The 14998-nt window shown below is 36.9% G+C and overlaps 1 protein-coding gene across 1 annotated transcript; it reads right to left on the reverse strand.

Annotated features, from left to right (window-relative positions):
• Positions 1-126: 126 nt before the first annotated feature.
• On the reverse strand, positions 127-7603 carry LOC117300751 (60S ribosomal protein L19-like). Its single transcript, XM_033784532.1, has 6 exons — positions 7500-7603; positions 6179-6285; positions 5334-5456; positions 4570-4690; positions 3065-3175; positions 127-699 (listed from the first exon to the last, which is right to left on the reverse strand). The coding sequence occupies exons 1-6, from the start codon at positions 7502-7504 to the stop codon at positions 570-572; spliced, it is 597 nt and encodes a 198-aa protein (XP_033640423.1). The 5' UTR covers positions 7505-7603; the 3' UTR covers positions 127-569.
• Between the last annotated feature and the right edge of the window lie 7395 nt (positions 7604-14998).

Below are 14998 nucleotides of genomic sequence, written 5' to 3' on the forward strand. Positions count from 1 at the left end.
AGGAAACATTGTATTGAGTAGGTATCCATGGTTTTATAGGCTTTTCAGGTTAATAATACATAATTTTGCTCACAGGGAGAAACAAATTTGGAAACCAAAGAAACACACAAAGACAAAAAAGAAACGGTGTTTTACATTGGTCGGATCCAGAAAGAAAACTCCTTTTATTTGTACATCAACATACCCTCCTCATATTCTCGGTGATACAACAATCAGAAGCAAAACAGTCAAAGATAAATGGAAATAAACAATGAATGCTATTTGCATTTTGTAACAGCTTCTCTTTCGATTCGTTAGTTGCCGAATAAGAGGTCAACCAAATCAAATGTGACATCAAACTGGACGAGAACTATCAATTTTTGAAATCTTTATTTGAACATCTCGATGCCTTCTGGCTTGAAGTCAATAGTGCACGTTTATCCCAAACTTGACCGTCATGTTTGGTTTTCTCTTTCTAGATTCGTCCTGTTTTTATAAATATACTTTTCCAGATGTGATGGTAGATAAATCTGAACAGTGTGTGAATTGTGATCCCGGTGATTTGCAGCTTGTCTACGGCTGTTTCGTGTTTACTTCTTTGAGGCTTCTTCGTCTTCCTTGATGTAGGCCTTCAGCATCTCGGTGCGTTTGGCTTGTTGGCGTTCCTCGCGGCGTTTGCGTGCTTCCTTTGTCTTGAAGCGGCGGGCCTCAGCCTGGTCTCTGTGGAATGGTAAAAAAGAAATGGTGATATACAATTATTTTATAAGGTTAACAGAAATGTACTTCTAAAAAAAATAATAACAAATAACCATAATTTAATACAAAATCGCCATTTTAAGTTTATTGCGTGTCAAACATTCTGAAAATGTACATAATAACTAAAACACAACAGTCAATGAGTTTGTCGTCGCTACATAGAGTAACCTGCCCCAGTAGCAGGTTACTAGGGTCTGACCCAAGCGAGTCACGGCAATGTTGTGAAAGCTACTCGAGCAGACTAAGTTTAGACCTGGGCTGACCCGGAAATTTTAGCATTAAAATACTGACAAAACACGAGTCACTCGCATAATTTCCCTGTTTTTTTGTTGTAGTTTATCACAGTGAGGTTATGATATTGGTAAGGAGAAGGGCGAGTGAAGTTGCTACAGAAAGTAACAAAGTGGGCAGCCTTGCTCCTGTGAGCAGCCTCGCTACCATGGGCTGATTAGCTCCAATTATTACTACATTGCATGCTCGCCCGTTAACAACTTTGAATGCTTTTATGGTGCTTTGTAGAATGCTTCGTATCCGTGTAAAAATTCAAGTACTTTGACTCACTGAAATAGTTATCATATTTTTACATCACTTTAACCCTTTCAATACCACATTGTTTATTGCAAGCGACCAACCGGATACTGCATTGTTGACAAAGGTCACAATGCTGTGTACCGTATTTTTTTACACTACAAAAATATAACACATTTTGTAGTGTGTACTGGTTTCAATCTTGATTTTCTGTGGGAAGACATTATTTTTTTGAAAAACTTTGTGCATGTAATTTGTAGCATATGAAATGACCTTTCCTACGATGTCAAATTTGTATATTATCTTAATTTTGTTTGCAAGATTTCTGGCTAAAAGAAAAATTACTTCTATTTTTAAAAACAAGATTTCCAACCTATTTTTCCTCAAGAAAAGTTTGTAAAAACTTCTCAGAAAATATAACCTGTTTTATTATAAGCTTCTATTTTCATTTGTGCTAAACATCGACGCCTATTTTGCTGAAAAATCTTATCTGTTTTGAAAGTGTTTAGCCACCATGGTCACTTCGACCAGCAAGAGTGGGTCAAGGCCCGCCTGCCATGCACGCCCAAGCCCACGGTGTTGAACGGGTGACGTGCTCGGTCCAGCTAGCTACCGTTGGTATATAGTCCGGTTTTGTCATCATCTGACTGCATGTCTGGCAACGAAATACCACGATTTGCTGCCAAATGTTCACTAGATTCTTTGTCAGAACTTCCAAAGTCTTTTTGTAGAGTCACTATAGGCAAACATATCAGCCCAAACCTCAGTGCAGTGAGCAGCCATGGTGGTGATTTTTGTTGAAAAAAACGGAAGCGTGAAATCTTGAAGTATACTTTTCTCGAAAAATGGCGACCCCCTATACAATACATACCATTGCAATGCTTAGTATACAACCTACCAGTCTATATAAAACCTAACAACAGAGGGCGCCAAACAAAATAAACACAATCTCTCAAAGGCAAGGCTTTTTTCTGTTGAGTTTTCTCGACATTGGTACGGAGCCCCTACACGACGCACAGTCGAGTTCTCTCGACAATGGTAAGGAAGCGCTTGCATTGCGCGGTCGAGTAAACTCGACAATGGTATTGAAAGGGTTAAAGGAACAAGTAGCCTTGGATCGGACGAGTTTGTCTATAACAAGCATTTGTTACCGTTTGTTATAAAATGCATATGGTTAGAAAGATGTTTTTAAAGTAGATGACAATGATCCACACAAATTTGCCTCCAAATTGCGTGGTTTTCCTTTGCGAACTAACACGGTCGGCCATTTATGACCCCCATAAATGGCGGACCATGTTATCCTGCGATGTAAAAGGAAAACTGGCAATTTTGAGGCATGTTCGTGTGGATCATTGTATTCTACTTTTACAACATCTTTCTAACCATATGCATTTGTTAACAAACGGTTACAAACGCTTTTTTAAAGACCAACTCGACCGATCCAAGGCAACGTGTTCCTTTAACCTGCACACATTTAGACAAGGTCAAAGAAGAATGAGAGGGGATCAGTTGCTCTATGAGTTAATTCGTCTTTTGTGGGTTACTGTACTTGATTACACGCATTTAGTAGATCAGCCACAACCCTAGTTAAAATGTATCATATGCTGGCACATTTTATTTAACCAATACCAGGGGGTTATGAGTGAGCAGCGTGTGCAGAACAAATAAAATGGCACAGCAAGAACCATCACCCCAGGAACGAAGTTGCATAGTGGGCCCTTGTGTTCGCAAGAACAGGGTCCAACTTCCCCAGGGGTAATTTGTCTTCAACTTGACACAGATCTTGGACAAGGAAACTTACTGGAGGAGCTTTGTGCGGGCCTTCTCTGCCTTCTTCTTGTGGATGAACTCCATCAGGACGCGCTTGTTCTTGAAGACGTTTCCCTTAGCCTTCATGTAGAGACTGTGGTACCTATAATTCAATAAATAAAACACAAATAAATTAACAAATAGATGGTTAATCAGCGATGTCTTACTGAAGACAAAGCCAGACTATTCCTACACAGTACTTTATTCTTGAAATAACAGCCTTAGGAAGAAAAATAGATATATTTAGTCAACATTTTCATTTAATATAAAAGATATTTAATTAACAAATTAAGAAAATGTTTGAATGTCAATTGGATAAAAACTAGCAAATGCCAGGAAGTTTAAAGGCAGTGCACACTATTGGTAATTACTCAAAATAATTTTCAGCATAAAATCTTACTTAGTAACAAGTAATAATGGGGAGAGGTTGGTAGTATAAAATATTGTGAGAAATGGCTCTGTCTGAAGTGACGTAGTTTTCAAAAAAGAAGTAATTTTCCTTGAATTTGATTTCAAGACCTCAGAATTAGATTTTGAGGTCTCGAAATCAAGCATCTGAAAGCACACAACTTCGTGTGACAAGGGTGTTTTTTCTTTCATTTTCTCGCAACTTCGACGACCAATTGAGCTCAAATTTTATTAATACCAAACAAAGTCTCATATAATAAAAGCTAAACGCATCAAGAAACAAGATGAATAGGAGAGGATGAAAGCATGTTCAGTTTTAACTGTAGGGACTGAAAACCATATTCTGCATAGAATCACCAATTTTATAGCCGCCGTAAGCGCAGAATTCCGTAATAAGCAGAGCAGAGTCATGACCTAAGGCTCTGGTTTGATGCAGAAATTAAACCAGGGCCCAACTTAGGTAAAAGGAAAGGAAAGAAACCAAAAGCCAACCTGGTAATATTTTACAATTCCTTTGGAATAAAACAATTTCGGAAAATCGAAAGCTGGTTTTAGTTTATACAAGTGTTTAACAACTATCAGAGGGTAAAGAAGAGCACAGCAAGGTAAAAAAAAAAATCAGCACGGTACAAAAATATATATAAAAAAATAGCGGAAATGTATTAACAACATGTTCTGAAAGGTTCAGAATAATTATGGCTACATGTTAATTGACACTTATAACCCAAGGATCATATTTTTGGTTCGGTTACACAAGAAACAAGACAATAACAGAGATACATGTAGCTTTGCAGTCTGATAGATATAACAAGACAAAAAATTACAGCAATAATGCTTTGATCCATTAAGCCTAGACCAACATAGGCAACTGTTTATCAATGGTGCCAAGTACGAGTGGGTATAGCACAAACATGCGTACAGAGCTGTCAGTGTACCTCAATACATGTATGCATTCAACACATAATATTACAGGCTGGCATAGTTTATCAATCATTCAAAACCACAGTGGATGATATTGAGTGGTTCGGAAAGTGTGGGAGTCGGGAGGGGTATAAATGAACTGTTACTACTTGAATCTTTGAAACTTACAGATGACGGTCGATCTTCTTGGCCTCTCTGTATTTCTTGAGAAGTCGCCTCAGCACCCGCATCCTTCTGATCCAGATAACCTTCTGGGGCATACGGGCGTTGGCCGTACCTTTCCTCTTACCTATGAAATAATGTTCAAACAGAAAATGAAAAAACTGAAAGCTTCATAGCTTACGAAAAAAGACAATCCTGAAAACTTGATAACATATCTTCTAGGTCTTGATATGAAGCTCCTTGAAGAAAACATTACATGTCAAAGGTTTATAGACAATAGCACAATAGTAAAAAAATATATTTGAAAACCGCATTACACATCAGAATAGGTGGATTGCACTAAAACACATTGCCCCCATATTTGATGAAATGTGCATGCTTGCAAGGCTATCATTGGATAAGAGCTATGCGTAGCGCCTACACGTATGCACTATTGCATGGTTCATCATCAAATATGGCGATTGATGGCGCTTAATGCAATCCTTCTATAAATACAGAGAGATGACTATTACAAAATCTATGAAGTAGCAATAAACATATACAATACAATGTTAACAATTCTGAGAACCCCAAAAATTTGTGAACAAACTTGCAGCACACGTAAACAGTGAAATCAAATGTTGACAAGCTCGACAATCTACATGCGGATTACAAAGATGTCATCCCATGTCGCATGCAAAACCGCTACCGCAAAATACATTCATTGGTGTTACAGGTTTTAACCAGACACCCTTGCCACCTGGCTTTGTTTCACCTAAGGAATGACTTACCTGTACCACTGTGTCGACCTTTTCTACGAGCCTCATTGTTCTTACGGACACGTGCCCTGGAATGGACCGCCACAGGCTTACGGATGATCAGACCATCCTTGACCAGCTTGCGGATATTCTGACCTGTTGGAGAATTATATTTATATAAAATAGCATAAACTCAATGGGCTCGAAATAAGAGGGAAATGTCCACAAGACCGTATATTACTGGACCAAAATTTAAAGACACTGGACACCTTTGGCAATTGTCAAAGACCAGTCGTATCACTTGGTGTATATCAACATATGCACAAAATACCAAACCTGTGAAAATTTGAGTTCAATTGTTCGTTGAAGTTGCGAGATAATAATGAAAGAAAAAACACCTTCAAAGTTGCAATGGAAGAAAAACATCTCTGTCACACGGAGCTGTGTGCTTTCGGATGCTTGATTTCGGGACCTCAAAATCTAATTCTGAGGTCTCGAAATCAAATTACAGGAAAAAAATACTTCTTTCTCGAAAACTGCAACGCTGTGAAGAATCGCTGTTTATAAGTTTAAATGTCCCAAGCATCCTATTTTTATGATTTAAAATTAAAAGTTAGTTAATTTAGCAGTGTCATGTGTTTCAGTAGAACACATCAGTTTCGGCAGTAAACACAATTTAGCAAAATATAGTATTGAGTATACAGTGCTAACACACATCAGTGTATATGGGTAAGCACCAAAATTTAAAATTTATATTCTTTATCCCTGTAACTTAACATCTAGCAAAATATAGTACACAATGACTGACAATGTTCTATATATCAAGTGACAATGATCTATTAATAAAATTATGAACTTTATTTTAAGAAAACACTTACGTGAGTTTGCATTTGCAATCTCATTGACTTCATTGGGATCCAACCACACCTTGTTCTTGCCGCAGCTTAGCACGCTGGATGCTAAGCGCTTTTGCAGCCTCAGATTACTGTAATAAAAAAATGCATTTAAAAAAGTAAATCTTCAAAACAGATCAGGGTTTGGAAGATTTTTAAACAAAATTTGAAGGAAAAAAAGAACAACATTTTGGTCAAAGCCTTCTAAATTTATATTGTTAACGTCTTTATTGTAATGATTGTGATTCAATTACAATTTTGCTGTGTTAATAATAAACTAATAAATACAAACAAAAACGTTTTAGGCCTATTCCTGAAACTTCAAAAGTAACAAGAAATTGTTAAATACCTGTCAAGTTTTTCCCTGATCTACAATTATGTTTGCTCAAAAAGCGTACACTGTGATTTATCATTTTCTTTTCTTAAATAAATAGTACTTAGTAACCCGCCATTTTTATACACAACCTGACAATAATTCATTGTTGGTGTGGTCATGCGATGATCCTATTTTATTTAAATAAGGCAGTAACTCAGAATCAGTACAAGGTACAAACTATCTTGTAAAAAGTTTTTTAAAGTCACGTCTACCAAGTGACCTGACACCGATAATAAAATGTTCCGTAAGCAAAAAAAAAAAAAAATAAAAAAAAAAAAATAAAAAACTTTAAAAATAGACGAACACAATTTGGAATTTTATTAATTTTTACAAAAGCTTACATTCCTAACCTATTTAAAGTAAAAAGAAGTGTTTAAAACCTTTCATTTTGTATTAAGAACTACGTTTAATCAAAGTTCACCATTGAAAAAACCCCACTGAAATTGCATGCTGAATCATCAGCTCATCATGTTCGACATTCTCTCAAAGAAAAAGTCTCAGTACTCGCTCAATAAAAACTTTGTTTTAATTCAATACGGCAATACAGTAAGTCAATATTGACCTTTCTACAGACAAATAAGGCAAAAATATTGACGCAGAAATAGAGCGGGTTGGATACAGCAATGTTACCATTCACCACTATATTCTAAACGAATCAAATCAAGATGAACAAACAGGATTTACACTACAGCAGTAAACGAGCAACATTTTTGTACACGACTACGCTACGGACATCGCCATGTTGACTTCGTCACGGACTTTCCGTATAACGATTACTCACGCTTATTCTACAAACACGGCGGCAAAATAATCACAACTTATTGTTCTTAAACTTATCTATAAACATTAATATATTGATAACATGGCTTTGGAAGTTATAGGACCAATATAAATGGCTAAATCATTGGTTTATTTGGACGAATTCCTCACCTCATATTGAGAAAATGGCTGACACGAGGAGAGAGACCGATAACACTTAAATTTCAGACTGTGGGCTTCCGCAGAACTACTTTAATGGCGTGCCTCCGATAAAGCTCCAAAATATCAAAAATATTGAATATAAGTTAGTTTTTCGAACATATTATTTAAAATGTATCTCATGAAGTGCTTATCTTCAATTAATAAAACCAATATGTATTATTTTTAATAGAATAAAAGGTTTAGTAGCGGAGTAATAATTGTGCAACTTCTGCATTTAGTCTGGTACCACCGTCTACTAGCGTAGGGTATAACAAGGATCGGACTGGGAGCAATACTATTTTGTTCCCCTTAATTTCCAACGGCTGTTGCATGATCTTAAAGCGTCGCGTTCGTAAAGCGTCGAATAGACATTTAACACAGCTAGCCGCGCACTAGTATAGCATTCTTAAAAGAATGCGTGTCATGAAACAGTAACCTATTTTCAAGCTTGAATTTGTTTCACAACAGAGTTGAAATTCGGCTAATTGGCTCATCTAATTCACTATTCCCAGGTGATAAGCCTAAAACTATTGAAGATAAAGGAGCATGACAAATGTGTGGCTCATATACACTTACAGTTATAGGTTGCTTTGAAATTGCGTGAGCATTCTTTGCGAGTTATCGTCTCCCCCAGCTCTGGCAATGCCACGCCCCTACCCAGCACAGTTCCACTCGTTTCGGCATTGGGATTTCGGAGAGCTGGAGTTTGAAATTTTTTATCAAACCTCACCTAGGTCCAATGCTGCAAAACTAGCCCAAAAGTATATTCTGACCAAAACCCTTTATGCTGGAAATCGACACCAAATGCCCATTTCCCGCTCCAGAGATCAATTTTCAATCAATAGGCTTTCTGAGAAATTTAAAACAAACCTTGTCCCCTGTGCCTGCACTGTCTCCCAACGCAGACCCCCATAACAAACAATGAGAAACTGTACATGTATATAATTTGCAGCTGTCCAGATGAGGCTACACCTCAATTTACATATAAATTTCATTAAATAATATTGTGCATCTTCACAGCGAATTGTTTGTGGTGGGGAATTAAACGGACCTCAAACAACTCTTGATTTTGCAATGTTCCTTCTCATAAAAAGATAAAAAAGAATCATCACCAGTTTCCCTTGATCATTGTTTTTCAGTGAATCCTTTTGTTTTTATCAGAAAATAAGTTGATACGCAAAGACAAAACAAGGAACAATAAAGCCGTGACAAAGATTTAAATAATGATGTGCCTTGTGAATAATTATCTGGTACTTTATTTCTCAAGCGCATACAAAAAGGAAAACTCCAGCTTTTTTGTTTTTCTTCTCCCAAAAAGAGAAGGTATTCGACTAAAAGAGTCAAATAATCAGAGCCACACAATACAGTAACAACAGCAAAAGCATATACACAAAGCCAATTAAAACATTGCAATAATAAATAGTTTCTGTTTTAAAAATACTACTCACTCCAAAAAAAGAGAGATAAAAACACCCTCGGTGACCCTCAAACCACATTTCACTCGGATTAAGGCCAGCCAGCGATGTCTGAGGTCAGCCAGCAAGAACTGACCCAGGATGCAGAACACTCTCTCAAATACTCGGCTTTATGTCAATTGACTCTAGCTGAATCAAAGAGATACATTCCAGGTAAATTTGACCTAAGCAGGGTCAAGTTAACTCAAACTATGACAGTTCAACTCAAACTAGGTCAGTTTCACCCAAACTGTGTCAGTTTAACTCATGCTTCGGCCCCCTTATCTAGCCTTGAAGATTTTAGGGTGCATGTTGTGCCTCTACTTAATTCTACATATTTACCAAAATATCTCAATTAAGATTTTTTATTATTTTATCAGGATAACAAGAGGAAAAACAAATGATAATTTATAAAAATGAAATAATTTCCATACAAGATTTGTCTAAAAATACGAGAAAATCTGTTTTTTTTTAAAGTAACTATATGTACTCTTTGCAGTTGACGTGAATCTTTTGAAAAAGATTGATTAAACTTTTTTAGACATTTCACAAAAAACACATGTCAAAATTAAAAGTTTAGTAACAAGTTTTGTGTGTAATTATAATATTGATTCGAATTTTGTTTAAAATATAAATAAAGTACAAAATAGTGAATCAAAACTTCAAGTTGACAAACCAAATCAGGTTAAATGGAAAGGTATGTGTATTAACTGTGCAAGACGCCTGTACACCAAAATGGAAAAACCAACTCGGACCAACAATCGGTCCTAGAAATGCAAAGACACTCTGGACAGTCTGGTTTAAAATCATTTAAATGTTTTAAACTTAATATTTAGGCAACGTTTATGCACAGATACGAAATCACCCTGTTTTATTTTCTATCACTATTAGTATAATTTGGGTTTCAAAAAAAGTAAACCCAAAAGTGAGTTTTAAGCATGAATAGGTTTTCCAATATAGATCATAAAATAAACTTATTGCAATATTATTTGTTTAACATTGGTGTTTGCTGTACACAATACCTAAGTTACTGTAGTAGTAACATTTGAGTCTGGTTTCTTTTATTAACTATTATATAACACCCAAGCAGATCCTTGCCATTTGATTGGAGGATTGTCCGTCACGTGATAGCAAATAAAAGTACCATTGCACGCTGAGTCACTCGCCGTGCTTTTTCGTTCCATCCGAAAAGTACCATTGCACGCTGGCACGCTGCCAGCGTGCAATGGTACTTTTCGGATGGAACGAAAAAGCTGAGTAAAAACATCACTGCGTGCGCGTGTCTTTGGTAACGCAGCAGGTGTTACTGCAAGAAGGCGCGCATAGTAAAATTACTAGCATTCGGCTTCTACAGTTGAAATTGTTTGTTTTGAAAGTTGTTTCTTTCAATCAAAATGACAAAGTTCTACTTGGATGTTATATAAAACAAATAATGAATGTTTTTCATTCGTGCAATGGTGCGAATATGTTCATTCGTTGAAAGCTGGAATGTTCCATTCAACTCGGCTCCGCCTCGTTGAATAGAACATTCCATCTTTCAACTCATGAACATATTCGCACCATTGCACTCATAAACATTCATTATGTGTATACCAATAAACTAAACACTGAAGATTAAAAGGCACCATTCTATTAAAGACGCCAGCCTCACTTTTAATACTCAATGTTTAACAATTTCAAAACTCTCCATTTAAAAACAACCAGAAAGTGTTGTTAAAGCTTCTAATTTTTGGACAAGAGAGGGTCAAGTTTGATTACTGTATTGCGTTTCTTTTTAATAAATGAGTTTTTGTTCATATCCGTCTCTAATATTCTATCTACATGTATAGATAAAAGTAATAGTATACAAATAATAATAAGGCAATCTTGAAAACAATAAACCAAGGTAATTTACAACATATTGGTTTTATTTTGGTCGTTTTAGCATACCACAAAATGTACACGAATTTGAGGAGTTCATAGTTCTGTCAAACACGAGATGAATTTATGCTTTGTTCATTTCTGGCTTGAACAGTAAGCACACGGCTAGCTGGATCATCAACATATTGCCACACCATTTAATTTTTCCCGAATGAAACTGTTTGCTTTATAGCGAAAATAGATACTGAACATGGCCTGATTTCATAGAGCTGCCTAAGCTGAAACTTCTGCTTAACAAGTTTCTGGTTAGCCAAAATCAAGCAAGAAACCAATACACGAATCTGTTTAAACAGAAAACTGTGCTGTGCAAATTTGTTTGCTTAACACAAATTTGCAGAGAACTCCTCTCAAGCAGTATGCATTATATTTGCTGGTGAACCACTTCTTTTCTGCTATAAGTAATGTTTGTTGTCTGTGCTAAGCAATAGTAGTTTGACTGATAACCTTTTCTCTGTGAGCACAGTTGTTTGGTGCTCTGCTCAGTTCTTGTACTAAGCAGCTCTACAAAAATTAGGAAGAGTGCTACAACATTTACCACCGATAATGCAAAGATGTATATACTTAAGCTTTGGTGAAAAGCAATGGTGTAGTGATACAGATTAAGATTTAGGAACAAAACTTAATAACTTTAATCATAATATAATATTTTAGGTTAACTCTTGATCTCAAAAAGTGCTTAGCTCCATGTAGATTCTTAATGTTAAATATTTGTTTTACTCACAAGTATAATTTGCAGCACAAAATAATAGCCAAGCAGGACTGAAAAGGGGTGTCGTGTAAAAGCTATACATGATATTATGAACTCCCAACCAGTTACTGCACAAAGCCATACAAATTTGGTCTGCAGGGTCTTCCTATTGCTGTTCCACTACATGTATTCCCCTTCCTAATAAATTCCCTTGTTGGGTACAGGTTGAACAAATAATATCCCTGTGGGCCCATGATTCAATTGTGCAAAAGACCCCACAATTACACTAAAGCTCATGAGAGTGTGTGCTCTCCACAGGTATGATTCAGATGGATGGCGCACGCATGAAGTAACTTAGTGAGAGTTCGTAATTCAATGTACAGCCACATGCCTGGGCCTAATCTCATAGAGCTGCTTAAGCACAAAAGAAGCAAAGCACAACAAAATTGTGCTTACCAGAATAAGATTACCAGCCAAACTACCATATCACATGTATAATTTGTGACTGGTATTCTGCTCATTTCTGCTTAGCAGAAAAATGTTAAGCAAGCAGCTCTTAAAATGAAATTGGGCCCAGCTTTGAACGTGACGACACAGCCCCTGTAATCTCTGTACAAACAAACATAAGAAATGAAAATTGCAACATGTACATATTTCCATTCAAACCTTTGCTCTCTCGGTAAGAAAAATATTATAAAACAGAATATTTTACAGAACATTGTGATTACCACAAAACAGATCATTTCCGTGGTGAGAAAAATATCATAATATACACAATAATTATGTAAAAAATCTTCTCCATGTATAAGATCCCTTGCACTGATGTCAAATGCAGCTACCACCGACCAGTGGTCTGACAAAATCCAAATACAAAAATATAGACTTGTGGACAAGTCGTTAATAGTTTTGTGGCGGTGATAGTCGAGTCATGGCTAATAAGTTCTCTGCAATCGTATACTGCTTTAGTGAGATGACTGCTCTCGTGCAAAGCTGCTGGCTGCTGATGAGACTGCACAGTGCAAGAGCATTAGTCTGGCAGGGGCCAGGACCCAATTTCATGGCTCTGCTTACCGCCGAATTCTGCGCTTACGATCGCGATTCCCCCCTTACGTGCAAGCGCCGAATTTCTGCGCTAGCCTTGTAAGCGTAGAATGCCTAGTAACGTGAAGTACGCACGTGCAGAAGCCCAAGTTCGCCACTAACCTGTGAAATACGCTTGCTGTAAGCACTGAATTCCGTGCTTCCGTAAGTGCCGATTCTGTGCCAACGGTAAGCAGAGCCATGAAATTGGGGCCAGCAGTCGCGCGAGAATGTCGCCAGTGTCGCGGATTCTGGAGAGAGAGTCCGAAAGCTATCACCGCAACAGAAATTTAATGACTTGTCCACTAGTCTAGTAAAAATATGGTGCCCTTACATTTTTCAGTGACCAGCCAGCAGGACCAGTCAGCTTGTCATTTTACTAGTTCGTCAGCTTTTTCACATGTCCATACTATATTAAATATAGATGGTTTTTAACAATGAACTGCCAAGCAGGACCAAAAAGCTTGTCATTTCACTAGTCTGTAAGCTTTTAACATTCAACAAGAATGCTCTTTATAATACTCAACTAAACAGCCAGATTACTCCAGCCCGGTTCATACTTCCTGCGAATGCCAATGCGATACAAATACAACAGTTGAGTTGTGTTCAACTCCTGTGAAACATTCACAGTGAAAACAGGGCTGTGAAAGTTTTCTGGCTGCGCAATTTAAATAAATATTGTGTTAAGTATTAAACATATCTGTTATCTATGGTTTTCTTGCAAAATAAACGCACAGGCCGTAAACAACTTTCTGGAAGAGTTACTTATTTTGGACTTCAATGAAATCTGAATTTCAAATTATTTAAAATTGTTCAGCTACGTTGACACAAAATGTAGATTTAACACAAATAAGTTGAATATGGAAAATATGTTAAAAATACCAACAACAAAATTCATGTGTACAAGTCAATTATCGTTTACATCCCCCTGTTGGAGTTTGCCGAGTTCCCTTGATGGTCACCGTCCAAACAACCCTGTTGTCACATGTACAATTTGTAACCGTTATCCAGTTCATTTCTGCTTAGCAATAAAGTGCTACGCAATATTTTCTGTATAAAGCTGGGCCCTGGCAAACAAGGTTACCAATTTATTCAACTTGAATGAATTGTCAGCTGTGTAACCTTTATAATGCAAAACAGAAGACATATCCAAGGCCCTGTAAAAACAAGAAGCAATCGAGCAAGAATACTAACAAAATCTTTGATTTCTTGTACAGTTTTGTCTCCCCCAAACCACAGCATATTTTCCACAACCATTTAATGAAGCTGCTTAATAAGCACAGCAATGTTCTTATGTATAGATACACACATGGTGTGACCGCAAACCAAATATATATTGATACCTCACCATGCGATGCCTCAAATCATATATAATGTTCTTATGCTTACCAAATTAAGGTTACCGGCCAAAATACCATGCGCCATTTTTGACTGCATTATGTACTTTGCAGAAAGTAGCTCCGCGGTGCCCAATTTAATCACTGAAAAGTGCTTAAAATTTTCAGCCAAGCAACAAATGAACAGTATACTAATAGTCACATTACACATGATGGCATTTTGAGTATTTTGTTTGGTTAAAGTGGATATCTATTAACACAGTGTACTAAAATAAGAAGCATAGCATAAAATACATTTTGATACTTGTTCAAACCGTCTATAAAGAAACTCAACCAACAACTACAGGAGGCAACTTTGATGTATTATTTTTATTGATATTTTTTTGTTATTAATATATACAATCACTCGCCACTCTAAAATGCTACTTAATGTGGAATTTATCATGATTATTATTATGATTTTTTTTATCTCTGATTTTTTTTATAGAATTATATTACACAAACACCGGTATTTTCAGGTCTTTTTCTGGCACAAACTATTGCTATTAGTTATTGGTTCGTTTTTGTTTTGTTTTACCCAATCTCTCTCTCGTTCATAATAAATATCTTTATTTCAAAAGTCAAAACTATTGCATCTTTCTGTTTTCCAAATACTAAATCCTTGGCCAAGTTCGCGCAAGGACTATGGTTGACCATTGTTTGACTCAGTTAGCCCAAATTCTGTCAATTTGGGACGAGCCCACCTGGCATGGGCGCATCGCTGGTTACCACTAGCCATTTTCAAAGCGCAGTGCAGAGTAGACCAGTTATAAGAGAATGATGCGCACGTTGTGTCGCCGGTCGCGTTCACATGACAAGAAACCCCAACCCAGGTAGGTATGGGCCCTGCCCGCCCTCTCTGTCATGCTTTAATAACAGATTGCGTCTGTTGTGCAGGCTCATGGGGGACAGAGCTCTGCTGGCCCCCATGAGCAGTGCCCCTAGAGGAGT

Source organism: Asterias rubens, chromosome 16 (assembly GCF_902459465.1).
Source record: "Asterias rubens chromosome 16, eAstRub1.3, whole genome shotgun sequence".
Classification (NCBI taxonomy): domain Eukaryota; kingdom Metazoa; phylum Echinodermata; class Asteroidea; order Forcipulatida; family Asteriidae; genus Asterias; species Asterias rubens.

Excerpts from the sequence above, each read along its gene's own strand:
- LOC117300751 (XM_033784532.1), bottom strand. Across the intron at positions 5,457-6,178 it reads GATTGCAAATGCAAACTCAC|GTCAGAATATCCGCAAGCTG; the intron begins GTAAGTGTTTTC and ends ATTCTCCAACAG. Across the intron at positions 3,176-4,569 it reads AAGAAGATCGACCGTCATCT|GTACCACAGTCTCTACATGA; the intron begins GTAAGTTTCAAA and ends ATTGAATTATAG.